A 17899-nucleotide genomic window follows, 5' to 3' on the forward strand; every position below is an offset into this window, starting at 1 on the left:
CTGGAATGTCTATTGCGCGTGCGCAGAAGCATGCGCAGTTAGAGAATCAGAAACTCACTGAGGCTTCTGGGAATCTACTGCAGATTGAGCCCCACCCCTTCCTGGCTGGGAGGCCTCTCGCGGTAGTGGATCCTTCCCGCGGGACCTTGCTGGGGAATGTACGTTACAGAAATAGGTTTGTAGGTATGTAGCTGCAGAGGACGTGTACTTCTGTGCAATCACTGGACTCAGTCTGTAGGATATGCCCTTAGATAAACTGGCCAAAAAGTTTTTGGAAGAGTCGAACGCGGTGGCTCACGCCTGTGATTACAGCAGCTCTGAAGGCCGTGAGGGGCGGATCGCTCGAGGCCAGGAGTTCGAGACCGGCCTGGGCATCATGGCGAAACCCCGTCTCTACAAAAAATACAAAACATAAGCCGGGCATGGTGCCGCGCACCTCCAGTCCCAGCTACTCGGGAGGCTGAAGCATGAGAATCGTTTGAACCTGGGAGGCGGTGGTTGCAGTGAGCCGAGATCGCGCCGATGCATTCCATCCTGGTCGACAGAGCGAAACTCTCTCTCCAAATAAATAAATAAGTAAAACGTTGGAATAATAAGAATGCAGAATGGAAAAAAATACATATAGAGAAATACGGAGTATCAAAAGGAATTGAATCTGCTCTGTCACCTGTGAAAGGAATAATTTGATAAATGTGAAGGTAAATAAGATGAAAGTGCCCCTAGACGAATCAGATAAAAGTTTAAAAACTCCAGGCCTGGCGCGGATAAAAATAAATAAAAATAAAAAATAAAAAACTCCATTGCACAACAGTGTGAATGAATGTAATTAAAAGCACTGCCCTATACTCTTTCTTTTTTTTTCGAGATGGAGTTTTGCTCTGTCACCCAGGCTAGAGTGGAATGGCGTGGTCTCGGCTCACTGCAACCCCCGCCTCCCGGGTTCAAGCGATTCTCCTGCCTCGGCCTCCCCAGTAGCTGGGATTACAGGCGCCCGCCACCGTGCCTGGCTAATTTTTGTATTTTTAGCAAGACGGGGTTTCACCATCTTGGCCAGGCTGGTCTCGAACTCCTGACCTCAAGCAATCCACCCGCCTCGGCCTCCAAAGTGCTGAGATTACAGGCATGAGCCAGCGCACCTGGACTTTTTTTTTTTTTTTTTTTTGAGACGGAGTCTCGCTCTGTCGCCCAGGCTGGAAGGAAGTGGTGTGATCTCGGCTCACTGCAACCTCCACCTCCCAGGTTCAAGCAGTTCTCCTGCCTCAGCCTCCCGAGTAGCTGGGACTATAGGCATGCCACCATGCCCGGCTAATTTTTGTATTTTTAGTAGAGACGGGGGTTTCACCATGTTGGCCAGGCTGCTCTCGAACTCCTCACCTCAAGTGATGCCCGCCTTGGCCTCCCAAAGTACTGGGATTACAGGCGGGAGCCACCGCACCCGGCCCCCTACACATTTTAAACTAGTTAAAAATGGCAAGTTTTATGTATATTTTACCACACACAAAACCCTCCGAATATGAAGTAGGCAAGTAAAGAATGCTTACGATATATATACATATGAAATGTTGCAAATATGATGGAATTTTTAGTGTGGTGTAAGGTGGAAAAACGTTGGCTAGAGAGACAGAGCTATCACAGCTGGGCTATCTTGAGTAGTAACGTTTATGGTGTTCCTCCTACATATTAGATTTTGTTCTGAATGCTTTATTACGTACATTATTTACTATCGCAGCAATTCTTTTTTTTTTTTTTTGAGATGGAGTCTTGCTCTGTTGCCCAGGCTGGAGTGCAGTGGCTCGATCTCGGCTCACTGCATTCTCTGCCTCCTGGGTTCAAGCAATTCTCCTGCCTCAGCCTCCCGAGTAGCTGGGACTGCAAGCGTCACCATGCCCCACTAATTTTTGTATTTTCAGTAGAGACGGGGTTTCACCATATTGGCCAGGGTGGTCTTGAACTCCTGACCATGTGATCTGCCCGCCTTGACCTCCCAAAGTGCTGGGATTACAGGCATGAGCCACCGTGCCCGGCCTACAATTTTTTTTTTTTTTTTTGAGATGAAGTCTTGCTCTGTCCCCCAGGCTGGAGTGTAGTGGCGCGATCTCGGCTCACTGCAACCTCCGCCTCTCAGGTTCAAGCAATTCTCCTGCCTCAGCCTCCTGAGTAGCTGGGATTACAGGCACCCGCTACCATGCCCAGCTAATTTTTGTATTTTTAGTAGAGACGGGGTTTCAGCATGTTGGTCAGGCTGGTCTTGAACCCCTGACCTCATGTTCCACCTGCCTCGGCCTCCCAAAGTGCTGGGATTACAGGCTTGAGCCACTGCTTCCGACCCCGGCCTACAAAATTTTTAAAAAAATGTTAGCTGAGTGTAGTGGCACATTCCTATAATCCTAGCTACTTATGAGGTGTGAGGATCACCTGAGCCCAGGAGATGGAGGCTGCAGTGAGTCGTGATCATGCCACTGCACTCCAGCCTGGGCAACAGAGCAAGAACCTATCTCAAAAAAAAAAAAAAAAAAAAAAAAAAAAAGACATTTCTGATGTAGGGTTTGTCGTCCCACTGGAATTGCAAGGTAAGAGAAGAACTTGAGGATACCAGAGTTTCAGGCTTAGGAGGCTGAACATACTATGGTCTCTAGCATTGATAAGTGGAAATGCAGGCAGTGGGGGAGGAGTAATGTCCACATTGGAGTATATACGAGTTACCTGAGTAACATCTGGTTGTATATAAGTCCAAAGAGCAATTAGATATATGGGGTTGGGGTTCCTGTAAGAAATCTGAGTTGGTGATAAAATATTTAGAAGTTGTAAGAATTAGCGTGGTGGCTAAAGTCGTCTTGGAAGAATGAGGAGAGTGATGGGAAGACATGAAACCCCAGCATTTATTTTATTTTGAGACAAGATCTCGCTCTGTTGTTGAGGTTGGAATGCAGTGGTGTGATCAGGACTACTGCAGCCTGGACCACCAGTGCTGAAACGATTCTATCACCTCAGCCTCTTCTGAGTAACGGGAACTAGAGGCATGCACCACCATGCTCAGCTAATTTTTTAAATTTTTGGTAGAGATGGCGTCTCACTATACTGCCCAGGCTGGTCTTGAACTCCTGGCCTGAAGCAATCTGCCAATCTTGGCCTCTGAAAGTGCTGGGATCACAGGCATGAGCCACCACACCCGGTAAAACACAGCATTCATTTATTTTATTTTATTCATTTATTTTTGGATGAAGTCTCACTCTGTCACCCAGGCTGGAGTGCAGTGTTGTGATCTTGGCTCACTGCAACCTCCGCCTCCCGGGTTCAAGCAATTCTCGTGCCTCAGCCTCCCAAGTACCTGGGACTACAGGCACATGCCACCACACCCAGCTAATTTTTTTGTAGTTTTAGTAGAGATGGGGTTTCACCATGTTGGCCAGGTTGGTCTCGAACTCCTGACCTCAGGTGAACCACCTGCCTCGGCCTCCCAAAGTACTGGGATTACAGGCGTGAACCATCGCACCTGGCCGAAAACCCAGCATTTAAATGGTGTTCGAGGAAGAAGCCAGCAGCACAGAGAAAGGTCAGTCAGGGAAGGAGAACCAGAAGACAGCGGTGCCTCAGAAGCCAAGGAAGAAGAGTTTTGAGGACTAGGACATTGTCCAAAGCACCAAATGTTGCAAAGCAGCCAAGTGCAATAACCGAAGGCTGAGAAATCCCTGGTGACCACAGGAAAGCCATATTGGTTTGGATTTCGTTTAGATTTTAATGAGCTGAGTGAATATGGCCTTAGGTAGGGAAAACAATGTGCACAGACCAGAGGTTATGAAGCAAGGCCAAGAAGCCTGTTCAGTTTACATCTCCATCACTAGTTCTTCCTCTGTCAATCATTTAGCCCAGCTGCCTGGACTGAGAACTTGGGTTGTTTAACATTGGAATAGATTGTGTGAAGGGAGTATAGGAAAAGCAGGAGAGAGGGTAATAGATTGAAGAGAAATTGGGGTCATGGGAAGATTGTGTCTTTGTTGCGGGTGAGGGTAGGAAGGAGGTAAGCATTAAATAATTTATTTAATGCTCCCCCTCCCACAATCCTCACTGAGGACTGTGTGTCCTCAGTGCCAAATGAAGGAACATTAAAGCTGTTTGTTCCTGTCAGATGACCTCTATGCTCTACATAGGAGGCAAAATTCTTTGGGGAAGAAATTAACAATATCCACACAAAATGACAGATGGAGCAAGAGGTCTGGGTTGCTGGTCATTCCTGGTTTTCCCTTCATGCCTCCTAGGGCTGAAATGGAATAGAACGTTGAAACAGTGGTGCTGGCTGTGTTTTGGCTTCAAGGATAGGATTTTCTTTGTTGCACATTGTCATCTTTTTATGCTTACTATTTCATCCTTTGCCTATTCAGTGTCCATTGGACCTGCTCCTCTTTTTTCAAGAGACAAGGTCTATGTTGCCCAGGCTGGTATTGAACTCCTGGGCTCAAGTGATCCTTCCACCTCATCTTCCCAAGCTGCTGGGACTACAGGTGTGCATCACTGCACCGGGCTGGACCTGCCTTTTCCTGGGGTACAGTTATATAAATCCACAGAGACCCAAAATTCATTCATTGTTTTGGCAAACACTGGGCAATCTTCATCTTCAAAACAGCTTTCTGGAGACAATTTAACCTCAAAAGGGCAATAGCAATTTGAGGCTTCTTTGGAGGGCTAGTAGGACAATCTGGAAGCAGGTGGACACAAGGAGTTCTGACTCATGGTTTCTTTTAACTCTTGGTAAAGGGTGGTGCACTAAACAAGGCCAGTCTCTTAAGTGACAAATAGAAGTGAGTCATTGCTGAGGCCACCTGGACTGAAACTGGGCTGCTTGCTGGAAAAGATAACATGAAGTACTAAGTGTCCTGGGCTGGGTGCAGTGGCTTATGTCTGTAGTCCTAGCACTTTGGGAGGCTGAGGCAGGCGGATCATCTGAAGTCAGGAGTTCCAGACCAGCCTGGCCAACATGGTGAAACCCCGTCTCTACTAAAAACACAAAAAATTAGCCGTGGGTGGTGGCAGACGCCTGTACTCCCAGCTACACAGGAGGCTGAGGCAGGAGAATCGCTTGAATCCGGGAGGCAGAGGTTGCAGTGAGCCGAGATCATGCCACTGCACTCCAGCCTGGGTGACAGAGCAAGACTCCGTCCTGGGGAAAAAAAAAAAGAAAAAGTACTAAGTGTCCTTTTGTGATGTCATCTTGGGGGTCCAATTATACGTGGTTAATATAAATTCTTTTTTTTTTTTTTTGAGACGGAGTTTTGCTCTTGTTGCCCAGGCTGGAGTGCAGTGGCGCAATCTCAGCTCACTGCAACCTCCGCCTCTTGGGTTCAAGTGATTCTCCTGCCTCAGCCTCCCGAGTAGCTGGGATTACAGGCATGTGTCACCACGCCTAGCTAATTTTGTATTTTTAGTAGAGATGGGGTTTCTCCCTGTCGGTCAGGCTGGTCTCAAAGTCCTGACCTCAGGTGATCCGCCTGCCTTGTCCTCCCAAAGTGCTGGGATTACAGGTGTGAGCCACTGCGCCTGGCTTACATATCATTTTTAAGCTGGATTTAATCTGTTGGGATAGAGTGTAATGTAAAAGAAAATACCTCACACCAGAATAGTATAGTTGGTATTTAAAAATTCTAAAATATTTAATAATTAATATTGATGGGAAGACTGATATACAATGCAATTATTTATTTTACAAGGAGATTCTATACATCAGGGAGGCATCTTGAAGTACAATACACCAGGCTTTCATTTCTTCTTTACATTATGATTGTGAGTTTCCATATAAGTTGGTACTTACATGGAAAGGGAACACAAAATCCATTTTTATATACATAAAAACAAAACAAACACCCAAAGAGACTTGACCCCCAAAATGTCTTGTTTCACTTGAAAATAACATGAATGAGATGAAAGATGAACCAGATTACTTGGTGACGCACACAAGGCGAACAAGTAGCTCAGGAAATCAAATCCTGTTTCAAGCTTGGCACATTAAGGGTAAGAAAGGTAGTGAAAGAAGGGTTCGAAAATATCATCTCAAGCCACAAAAAATCTGGCAGAAGACAGTCTCCAAATCAATAAGATAGAATGGTTAGAAGTCAAGTTAGAGTTATTGTGTGGCTACCTTATATCCAGACCTCTAATAGACTGAGTGGAATTGTCACTTCTTTTCCCTCAGTTATCCCAAGTGTTAGTAAACTTCAAGGAGGCTGGGCATGATGACTCACACCTGCCATCTCAGAACTTTGGGAGGCGAAGATGGGCAGATTCCTTGAGCCCCGGTGTTCAAGACCAGCCTGGGCAATATGGCAAAACCTCATCTCTAAAAAAACACAAAAATTAGCTGGGCCTGGTGGCACGTGACTGTAGTCCCAGCTACTCAGACTGAAGTGGGAGGATCTCTTGAGCCTGGGAGTCAGAGGTTGCTCTGAGCCAAGATTGTGCCACTGCACTCCAGCATGGGTAACAAAGTGAGACCCTATCTCCAAAAACAAAACAAAACAAATCAAAACCAAACAAAAAACTTCAAGGAAGGCTGGGCGCGGTGGCTCATGCCTGTAATCCCACCACTTTGGGAGGCTGAGGTGGGTGCATCACCTGAGGTCGGGAGTTTGAGACCAGCCTGACCAACATGGAGAAACCTCATCTCTACTAGAAATATAAAATTAGCCAGGCGTGGTGGCTCATGCCTGTAATCCCAGCTACTTGGGAGGCTGAGGTAGGAGAATCGCCTCAACCCGGGAGGCGGAGGTTGCAGTGAGCTGAGATTGCACCATTGCACTCCAGCCTGGGCAACAAGAGCAAAATTCCGTCTCAAAAACAAAATAAAACAAAAAAAAACTTCAAGGAGATGTGGATTCAGCTTGCTTTCCTTCCTTCCTTCTTTTTTTTTTTTTTTTTTTTTTTTTTGATGGAGTCTCGCTCTGTTGCCCAGGCTGGAGTGCAGTGGTGCAATCTTGGCTCACTGCAACCTCCGCCTCCTGGGTTCAAGCGACTCTCCTGCCTCAGCGTCCTGAGTAGTTGGAATTACAGATGCGTGCCACCACGCCAGGCTAATTTTTGTATTTTTAGTAGAGACAGGGTTTCACCATGTTGGTCAGGCTGGCCTCAAACTCCTGACCTCGTTATCTGCCCGCCTTGGCTTCCCAAAGTGCTGAGATTATAGGCGTGAACCACCATGCCTGGCCTAGGTTTTGTTTTGAGCTGATATTCTGTTTCTTTAGCAAGTCCACATAAGAATGTGGATATGAAAGGATGAAAATCTACTGAAAGATTACATACAGAACAGATAACAGGGACATACAGAACAGATAACAGGGACCCACAGAATAAATCAGAAGAAATCTATGAAATAGCCACAACTTCTTGAACATTAAAGTGAAGGGAAAAAAAGCCACATTCATCAGATTAAACAGAAGGTATTAATTTTTTTCTTCCATTTATAGTGTGGATAGGAATTAAAGCAAAACAGTGAGACTGTATGGTTTTCAATACAAGTTCAAAGAAAGCAACAAAATCTTCTGTTTTAGGAAATCATATTAATATCTATTACAAATGCAGAAAGCAGGGGGGCTGAGTCAATGCCCCAGCACCAACCATACTGGTTATAGTGTGGAAGAGGGGCGGGTGAGGTGGAAGCTTCCAGAGAGAGCAGGAGGATCAGCACTGGAGTGAAGAGGAAGCACGCAGCAGGAGAGGGCAAAGAGCACTGAGAAGAGGGGAGCAGTGGGCCATGATTGTGCCCTTCTTGCTTCTCCAGAGACCATTTCCTATGCAGCACCCCACACCCAGCCAGACCTTATTGTGATTCTGGCTGGAAGTGTGGGGACTGACAGCTCATAAATGCTCCCACAGAGTTGATACAACTCTGCTTTAAGGAGGAGAATACATTTATTGGTCGAAGTGATTTAGAGAATATCATTTGGTAAATAAAACTACAATAGCCTATAAAATGTAACCCACTAGTTTTCTGCCACGTTAGCATTAATATTAAGGCTTTTTTTTTTTTTTTTTTGAGACGGAGTCTCGCTCTGTCACCCAGGCTGGAGTGCAGTGGCGTGATCTCGGCTCACTGCAATCTCCACCTCCCAGGTTCAAGCAATTCTCCCGCCTCAGCCTCCCCAGTGGCTGGGACTACAAGGCACAAGCCACCATGCCCGGCTAATTTTTTTACTTTTTAGTAGAGACAGGGTTTTGCCATGTTGGCCAGGCTGGTCTTGAACTCCTGAACTCAGGTGATCCACCCGCCTCAGCCTCCCAAAGTGTTGGGATTACAGGCGTGAGCCACTGAATCTGGCTAAGGCTTTTTTTTTTTTTTTTTGCAAGGAAGGAATAAGGGGATTTATTGAAAATGAAAGTACACTCCACAGTGTGGGAGTGGGCCTGAGCACAGGGGCTCAAAAGGCCTTTCTTGTTTTTGTATATAGAAAATATACATGCTTTCTCATCTAACCGATTTTTTTTTTTTTTTTTTTAAGACAGAGTCTCACTTTGTTGCCCAGGCTGGAGTGCAGTGGGCATGATCTTGGCTCACTGCAACCTCCACCTCCTGGGTTCAAGCGATTCTCATGCCTCAACCAGGCGCCACCACACCTGGCTAATTTTTGTATTTTTAGTAGAGATGGGGTTTCACCATGTTGGCCAGGCTGGTCTTGAACTCCTGACCTCAGGTGGTCCACCCACCTCGGCCTCCCAAAGTGCTGGGATTACAGGCGTGAGCCACCGCGCCTGGCCTCATCTAACCAATTTGGATTCTGGTTGGAGTTCAGGAAAAACTAAGTTCCCATTACTTCCAGATTATTTTAAAATAAAAAATCATGATGACTTGTGAGGAAAAGGAAGAACATGTCAGATCCTGAGCTTCCTCTCAGGCTTGAGTGCCTCAAGAGGACTGTATTGCTGTGTTACGAGAGGTACAGTGCAATGCTTTCATCTGATATGCCAGTGTGGTAAGAAGGCTTTCCCTGGAGGTAGAGACTCTTTTATCAGAAGGTTGGGGGTCTCCAGAAGGTTTTCCCCACCAGGAATTGGATTTGATGGCTGGAATTTAGAGCCTACACATTTGGGTCTCACAGTCAGGGCAGGGCAGGTAAGGCTAATGGTGCAAACTGTGTCTCTGCACAGGCAGTCATCTAGGGGAAGGGGTGTGGTGCAGCCAGTAAAACTTGGAACCTGCAAGTGGTTCAGAACTTTGGTGGCCAGTAAGGGAAAAACTCCTCAAGCATGCTACAATATTGAAAGGTTCAAAAGCACTGACAAAGTGTTGTTTTGCCCCCAGTGCAGCACATGAGACTCTGTTCCAGTGAAATGCTACATTCAAAGTGCTGTCCACCTCAGAAGATCCCAGAGGACGCAATTCTGGCTGTGCTGGGAAGTGCTAAAGTTCCCTCCATATGTCACTTTGGAGAAGGAAGCAGCAAAGCAGCCATGTTGAGTTCCTCTCTCAACCTTTGGCATCATGGACGATGGTAGCTAAAAGAGATTTAAAAAGAGACAAGTTACCGCATGATGTACATTGCTTTGCTATTAATGTATCAGTAGTAATGAAATGTTATACCTAATTAACACTGCCTTTCCTCTGCTCTAATTCTACAGGACCTTTCTGTTGCCTCTGATACTCCTCATCTGCTTCCTTCTTAAAACTCTTCTCGGCTGGGCGCAATGGTTCACACCTGTAATCCCAGCACTTTGGGAGGCCGAGGCGGGCGGATCACGAGGTCAGGAGATTGAGACCATCCTGGCTAACACGGTGAAACCCTGTCTCTACTAAAAATACAAAAAATTAGCTGGGTGTGGTGGCGCGCACCTGTAGTCCCAGCTACTCGCGAGGCTGAGGCAGGAGAATGGCGTGAACCTGGGAGGCGGAGTTTGCAGTGAGCCGAGATCAAAAAAAAAAAAAAAAAAAAAAGAACTCTTCTCTTGGCTTCTGTAACACTATCTTTTCCGTAATTTTCTCTCTTCTTCAATTGATCTTTCTCAGTATGCTGTCCTGGTTCATTTTCCTCTGTCTACCCTTTAAATAAAAAACAACTTTCCTTGGCCAGTCACGGTGGCTCATGCCTGTAATCAATCCCAACACTTTGGGAGGCCAAGGTGAGAAGATCATTTGAGACCAGGAGTTTGAGAGCAGCCTGGGCAACAGATAAGATAAGACTTTATCTTATTTCCTGCTGTAGCCCAAGGACCTAGCACTATACCTATCATGTGGTAGGTGCTCAGTATTTGTTGAATAAACTAAACTTTTCAGCTAAACTTATCACCTTCAAAGACCTCAAAAAATACAAGTTAAAAATATCAGAGTCATTTTGACTACTCCTTTATTTCATCTCTGGAATCCAACAAATTGCCACATCTTGTTGATTCTATGCTTGAAATGTCTTACAAATCTATCACCTTTGCATTCTCACTATCTCTGGTGTGAGCTACCACTATGCTCACTATGATTATTTCAGACACTTCCTGTTTTCCTTGCTGCTAGTCTCTTCATCCTTCCATATCATCTTCGTTGTTTGCATCAGAGCTTGTTCTGAAATACACAGAATTTCCTGCTTATGAACTGCCAATGGTTCCAACATCCTAGCATAACAGTCAAAGCATTGCGAGGGACTGCAACCCATTTTCTAGTTTATTTTCACCACACTGCCCCAAACATCCTCTGATCCAGCTACATTTTCTGTTACCCAGAAACACCATGTGTTTTCCTCTCTCCCATCGTGTTGCTTAAGCTGGTCCTTCTTTTTCTTTTTTTGAGAGACAGTCTTGCTCTGTTGCCCAGGTTGGAGCGCAGTTGCGCGATCTCGGCTCACTGCAACCTCTGCTTCCGGGGTTCAAGTGATTCTCCTGCTTCAGCCTCCCAAGTATCTGGGACTACAGGCATGCCACCATGCCCGGCTAATTTTTGTATTTTTAGTAGAGACAGGGTTTCACCATGTTGGCCAGGCTGGTCTCCAACTGGCCTCAAGTGATCCACCTGCCTCAGCCTCCTAAAGTGCTGGGATTACAGGTGTGAGCCACTGCGCCCAGCCTATACTGGTCCTTTTGCTTACAAGGTTCTTTCCTTCCTTTCTGTTCAGATTAATTTTTTTAATATACCTTAAGATCTAGCGTAAATGTCACATTCTCTATAACTCTTTCCTTTAGCAAAAACTGTTCTTTTTAGCAATGGCATCTTACTTTGTTGTCCAGGCTTCAGTGCAGTGGTGTGACCATGGATCACTGCTGCCTCAATTTCCCAGGCTCAAGTGAATTTCCTACCTCAGCCTCCCGAGTAGCTGGACTACAGGAGCGTGCCACTGCACCTTTTGGCTATTTTTTTTTTTTTTTTTGAGATGGTGTCTCGCTCTGTCACCCAGGCTGGAGTGCAGTGGTGTGATCTCGGCTCACTGCAAGCTCCGCCTCCCAGGTTCAAGCAATTCTTCTGCCTCAGCCTCCCGAGTAGCTGGGACTACAGGCACCCGCCACCATGCCCAGCTAATTTTTTGTATTTTTAGTAGAGAGGGGGTTTCACCATGTTAACCAGGATGGTCTCGATCTCCTGACCTCGTGATCCACCTGCCTCGGCCTCCCAAAGTGCTGGGATTACAGGTGTGAGCCACTGCGCCCGGCTGCACCTTGCTAATTTTTTTTTTAAGTTTATTTTTTGTAGAGATGGGGCTCACTATGTTTCCCAGGCTGGTCTCAAAGTGATCCTCCCACCTCGGCCTCCCAAAGTGCTAGGATTACAGGTGTGTACCACTGTGCCAGGCCCCTGCCTAAATCAAAAAATAGATTTTTTTTTTTTTTTTGTAGGGATGGAGTCTTACTGTGTTGCTCAGGCTGGTGTCAAACTCCTGTGCTCAAGTGATCCTCCCGCCTCAGCCACTCAAAGTGTTGAGATTACAGGCATGAACCACTGCACTCAGCCTCATTTGCCTCTTTTTGTAAATGTTCTAAGAATCATGTAAAGATACTTTCACTGATTCCATTTGTGGCTAGCTGATTCTTTGGATATGGGTGGGTCCTTAATCACAACCGTAATTCCAAATCAAAACACTTGATTTGTTGGCTTGTTGGCTTTGTTGGATTTCTTGGCTTGTTTCATGAAGACAGCTAATTAAAATGTTGTTTATACATTAAGTTGGTAAGATCAACTGTGCTAGACAGAACTGAAACCAGAGAGGGCAAGATCTTGTCTAACTTAGCACAGTCTCCTCATTTATAACCTGAGAGAGTAAGGTACAAGGAAGAGAGCACCTCATATCCTTGAAGTCATTGATTTCTTTCTCCGAATCCTGGTTCTGCAATTTACTAGCAAGTCAACCAAGTTACTTAACCATTGTGAGCCTCCATTTCCTCAGCGATAAAATGGGGATGTTAACATATCTTGCATGTTTATTACAAGGATTAAATAATATACATGAAATGCCATAATCAGAATACGCATTTACTTATTTTTTTTTTTTTTTTTTGAGATGGAGTTTTGCTCTTGTCACCCAGGCTGGAGTGCAATGGCGTGATCTCAGCTCACTACAACCTCCATCTCCCGGGTTCAAGTGATTGTCCCGCATCATCCTCCCTAATAGTTGGGATTACAGGCGCCTGCTACCAGGCCCAGCTAATTTTTGTATTTTTAGTAGAGATGGGGTTTCGCCATGTTGGTCTGGCTGGTCTCAAACTCCTGACCTCAGGTGATCCACCTGCCTCAGCCTCCCAAAGTACTAGGATTACAGGCGTGAGCCACCGCACCTGGCCTAGCCATTTACTATTGCTTCTTACTTTTCATCCCTTTGAATGCAGTCTTGCAATCAACAATGAGTGTTTTCCTTTTTACTGACGTCATTAGAGCCCTTCATATCTGAACAATTTTTTGGAAAACTCTACCTAGCACATATATGATTGGGTCTTTTGGGTCTTACCGTGTAAAATGTTTGCTCTCTTCATGAACCTCCATCTCGGAGCTTTTAAATTCATTTAATTCTTTTCTTATGGCAGCCTGTGGAGTAGAGACAAAAATGTTTCAGCTTCTTCTGGCTGCTTTGCACAGCAGTGTAACTTGTCATTTTTCTGTACTGTGTTTAACTTTGTAAGTCACTGCAACCCCTCACAGGCAACCCAGACACCAGGTCAACACAATGATACCCATCTGTCTCATAATAGACCTAAAATTTTTAGTTTAATCAAAATACTTGAAAATCTTGAAAGATATATTGTAGCTTTTATAGTTTTGTTTTTGTTTTTTCCTGAGATGGAATCTCGCTCTGTTGCTGAGGCTGGAGTGCAGTGGTGCAATCTCAGCTCACTGCAACCTTCAGCTCCTGGGTTCAGGTGATTCTCCTGCCTCAGCCTCCCGAATAGCTGGGATTACAGGTGCGCACTAACACGCCCGGCTATTTTGTATTTTTAGTACAGACAGGGTTTCACCATGTTGGCCAGGCTGGTCTTGAACTCCTGACCTCAAGAGATCTACCTGCTTCGGCCTCCCAAAGTGCTGGGATTACAGGTGTGAGCCACTGCACCTGGCTAGTTTTGTTTTTTTTTTTTTAATTTTAATTTTTAATTTTTATTTTTGAGGTGGAGTCTCACTCTGCTGCCCAGGCTGGAGTGCATTGGCATGATCTTGGCTCACTGAAACCTCCACCTCCTAGGTTCAAGCAATTCTCCTGCTTCAGCCTCCCAAGTAGCTGGTATTATAGGTGCATGCCATCACACCCAGCTAATTTTTGTATTTTTAGTAGAGATGGGGTTTCACCATGTTGGCCAGGCTGGTCTTGAACTCCTTACCTCGAGTGATCCCTCTGCATTGGCCTCCCAAAGTGCTAGGATTACAGGCATAAGCCACCACGCCTGGCCAGCTTTTATAGTTTTTCACAGCATTATAAAAATGAAATATTGGTAATTACTAAAATATATAGCCCAAACTCCCTCTAACCAAACAACCACTGTTTGAAATGTATTTATTCCTTCCAGTATTTTTACTCTGTGAGATAGCAGGAATTTTCTTTCTTTCAGTATTGGTGGTGGAGTTAACAAAACATACTGAGTTAGTATAACGTTTTGACTTGTTCAACTTGGCATTTTGTATCTTGATTTGAAATTTAATATTATATTAAAACTAGAAGTGTTGTTTATGGTTCTCCCTTCTAGTTAGTATCTTGGATCCTCCAAATAAAGAGAAAAAGAGAAAGAGAAAAAAAGCAAGAGAGTGCTTTCCAGGTACCTTGTCAGCAGGGGTCAGTTTGGTCCAAGGTTTGTCGGCTCGCCGGTCATAATCTTGAGCATCTGTTACCTCTACATATTCATTAAACCTCAGAATCTTCCTGGCAAGGAGTTCAGCGACAGTTGGCCTTTGACTGAGCTGAAGGAAACGGAGCCTCTTAGTTCACCAAGCCAATAATTAGGCATCAATCATGCATTCAAATTGCCTCTAACCCAGTGCTTCAATCTTCATTGGAATCACCTGGGGGAGCTTTAGACACTATTGATCCCTGGAGGTCCCACCCCCAGTGATTATGGTTATCAGGTGGTTTTTTTTTTGTTTTTTTTTTTTTGAGACAGGGTCTTGCCCTGTCACCCAGGCTGGAGTTCAGTGGCACAATCACAGCTCACTGCAGCCTCAACCTCCCAAGCTCAAATGATCCTCCTCCCTCAGCCTCCCAAGTAGCTGATATTACAGGCGCATACCACCATGCCTGGCTAATATATATATTTTTTTGTAGAGGTGGGGTCTTGCCATGTTGCCCAGGCTGCAAATTCATTTTTTTCTTTTTCTTTTCTTTCTTCTTCTTCTTTTTTTTTTTTTTAATGTAGACACAAGGTTTCACCGTTTTCCCCAGGCTGGTCTTGAACTCCTGGGCTCAAGCAATCCTCCTGCCATGGCCTCCCAAAGTGCTGGGATTACAGGCGCAAGCCACTGTGCCCAGCTGCGAATTCATTTCCAATCAAACAGGCCATCCAAATATAATACATATAGTTAACTGAACACACAGGCAGTAGTACCTTTCTAGTGAGCCGACGTTTAATTTCTCGTTTTTCTGCCTGACGATCAGCTTCATTTTTAGCTACAGTTGACAATCAGAAGGAAGGAATATTACTCACAAATGACAATTTGCATATCAAATGTTTTAGTAATTACATTACAGATATTTCTTTTTTGTTTTTGTATTTTGAGAGGGAGTTTTGCTCTTGTTGCCCAGGCTGGAGTGCAATGGTACAATCTTGGCTCACTGCAACCTCGGCCTCCCGAGTTCAAGCGATTCTGTCTCAGCCTCCCGAGTAGCTGGGATTACAGGCACATGCCATGCACAGCTGATTTTTGTATTTTTAGTAGAGACAGAGTTTCATCATATTGGTCAGGCTGGTCTCAAACTCCTGACCTCAGGTGATCCACCTGCCTCGGCCTTCCAAAGTGCTGGGATTACAGGCGTGAGCCACTGTGCCCAGCCCAGATATTTCTTTTTTTTTTCTTTTTTTTTTTTTTGAGATGGAGTCTTGCTTTGTCGCCCATGCTGGAGTGCAGTGGCGCAATCTCGGCTCACTGCAAGCTCCGCTTCCTGGGTTCATGCCATTCTCCTGCCTCAGCCTCCGGAGTAGCTGGGACTACAGGCGCCCGCCACCATGCCCGGCTAATTTTTTTGTATTTTTAGTAGAGATGGGGTTTCACCGTGTTAGCCAGGATGGTCTCGATCTCCTGACCTTGTGATCCACTCGCCTCGGCCCAGATATTTCTTATAGGCCCAAATCAGAATAAAATACTAACTTTGGGGATGGCTAAACAAAACAATTTTCTTGTCAATGATACAAATACTTAAGAGCAAGAGTCAGCAAACTATGGCACCACATCTCGCCAGTTGCCTGTATTTTTCCTGCCCATGAACTAAGAATAGTCTTCACATTTTTAAATGGTTTTGTAAGTACCTATTACATATAGTTGTTCATTTGCTTTTTGGCCTGCAAAACCCAAAATGTTTACTATGTACGCTTTAAGGAAAAGCCTGCAGATTCTTGCTCAAGAGTAACTGCTAAGAATGGACAATGGTGATCACACTGAGTTTTGTGTGATACGTTATAAGGGCTCCCACACTAGAAAATTGACTAAGTTATTAAGTTGTGTATACCCAAGTAGTGCTGAGAGAACAGGGGATGGATTGGTCAGACTGAACATGCTCACAAATAGCCCTAAGGAAGCCCAAACCTTCTCAGTGAGGAGACTTTTAAGGCCAAATTTCACTCTATATTCTGGAAAAACAAATATGTACTAGATTAGAATGCTATTTCAGGAAATTAATTATGTACACAGACAGCAAATTAAATATATGGTCCCATTTGGTAACTACAGAGGTAAGAAAGTCTTAAGGGATTAAACCAAGAGAAAAGCTGCTGCATTTGGGACTTGCTTTGGGCCCCAGCCCTCACATTCTAGGAATAGGAAGGTCTCCATATACACAGCTACCTCCTTAGCTCCCTGAAAATAGAAAAATTGGGCACATCTCCCATATACTGTCAAAGCCTCCCAAATGCCCAAGGCAGTTCCAGGATACGGTGAGAACACTGAAACAAAGCTTTCTAGAGTATCACAGCACACTAAACAATACCATAATAGCATCTTCCAAAGGAAGCTTGGTAAGCTCTGTTCCTTCATGGGGAAATAAATAGTCCTTGCCTGGCTGGAACACTCTCCCTTAGCCCTTGTAGCAAATGCTTCTTTTTTCTTTTATGTATATTAAAGTCAGAAACATACAAAGAAAATCTATACAACTTTATTTCCATAACTGGACTCACGTTGCAATATATTGCGTTGTTCTAGTTCTTCTGGTGTTGGTCTTTGACTCAGTCGCCTAAAAATGAGATAAATAAAGGTAATGTTTATGTTAAACCTCCCAATCTTGTTTATAAAGATTTTTTTGGTCACAGTATATATTAGCCCCTATATAAGTAAGAAATCAACAAATTTTCAAACTGATATATTTCATTTATTTATGACTGTTTATAAAACAATTTCACATTAAAAGTGTTAACACAGATATCACATTATAAAAAGGAACTGTATATGCAAACAAGTGGCCAGGATTCTAGTTCTAGACCTCGATAAGAGCTATTAGCACAAAAAAGTTCAGTTAGACCCTGAGTGTCCTCATCTGTGAAGCGAAGGTTTGGACCAAACTGGTGGCTCCTAAACAAATTTGCTCCTTCAGAAGCATTAGAGACTTTTTAGAAAACACAGATTCCCAAGAAACGTTAACAGAAATTCTGATTCAGAAAATCAGGATGAAAAATGAAATTACATATATCTATATATAGATTTTTTTTTTCACAAAACTTCTTCTATGACTCAGATGTCCCTCTTTAGATTTTTTTTTTTACAATTTTTTAAAAATAGAGATGAGGGTCTCACTCTGTTGCCCAGGATAGTCTTGAACTCCTGGGCTCAAGCTATCTTCCAGCCTTGGCCCCCCAAACTGCTGGGATTATAGGCGCAAGGCATTATGCCCAGCTAGGTTTTTTTTGAGATGGAGTCTTGCTCTGTCGCCTAGGCTGGAGTGCAGTGGTGCAATCTCGGCTCACTGCAAGCTCCGCCTCCTGGGTTCATGACATTCTCCTGCCTCAGCCTTCCAAGTGGCTGGGACTACAGGTGCCTGCCACCACGCCTGGGTAATTTTTTGTATTTTTAGTAGAGACGGGGTTTCACCGTGTTAGCCAGGATGGTCTCGATCTCCTGACCTTGTGATCTGCCTGCCTCGGCCTCCCAAAGTGCTAGGATTACAGGCGTGAGCCACCACACCTGGCAGTGCCCAGCTAGGTTTTTAAATCAGTGGCTTAGGAACCACTGGAATTTAAGTTTGTCTCTTTCTGTGTGATATTCTATAATTCTATGATTTAAATCTCAGTCTTCTCTGTGAAGCATTTGATAAAGTTATCT

General features: G+C 44.6%; 1 protein-coding gene across 14 annotated transcripts in view; it reads right to left on the reverse strand.

Annotated features, from left to right (window-relative positions):
* Positions 1-5620: 5620 nt before the first annotated feature.
* PHACTR4 (phosphatase and actin regulator 4) overlaps positions 5621-17899 on the reverse strand; it is a 132789-nt gene continuing 120510 nt past the window's right edge. For 9 of the 14 annotated variants that reach the window (XM_063803964.1, XM_063803974.1, XM_063803972.1 and 6 more), the window contains 5 exons: positions 16762-16817; positions 14980-15041; positions 14201-14338; positions 12900-12976; positions 8446-9477 (listed from right to left, as the gene is read on the reverse strand). In XM_063803964.1, coding sequence (XP_063660034.1) covers positions 9462-9477; positions 12900-12976; positions 14201-14338; positions 14980-15041; positions 16762-16817 — 349 coding nt within the window. In that variant the 3' untranslated portion in view covers positions 8446-9461. Of the gene's footprint in view, positions 9478-12899; positions 12977-14200; positions 14339-14979; positions 15042-16761; positions 16818-17899 lie in introns of all 14 variants that reach the window. The other 5 variants (XM_513255.9, XM_009451933.5, XM_009451954.5 and 2 more) reach the window with 2 other exon arrangements.

Source organism: Pan troglodytes, chromosome 1 (genome assembly GCF_028858775.2).
Source record: "Pan troglodytes isolate AG18354 chromosome 1, NHGRI_mPanTro3-v2.0_pri, whole genome shotgun sequence".
Lineage (NCBI taxonomy): Eukaryota > Metazoa > Chordata > Mammalia > Primates > Hominidae > Pan > Pan troglodytes.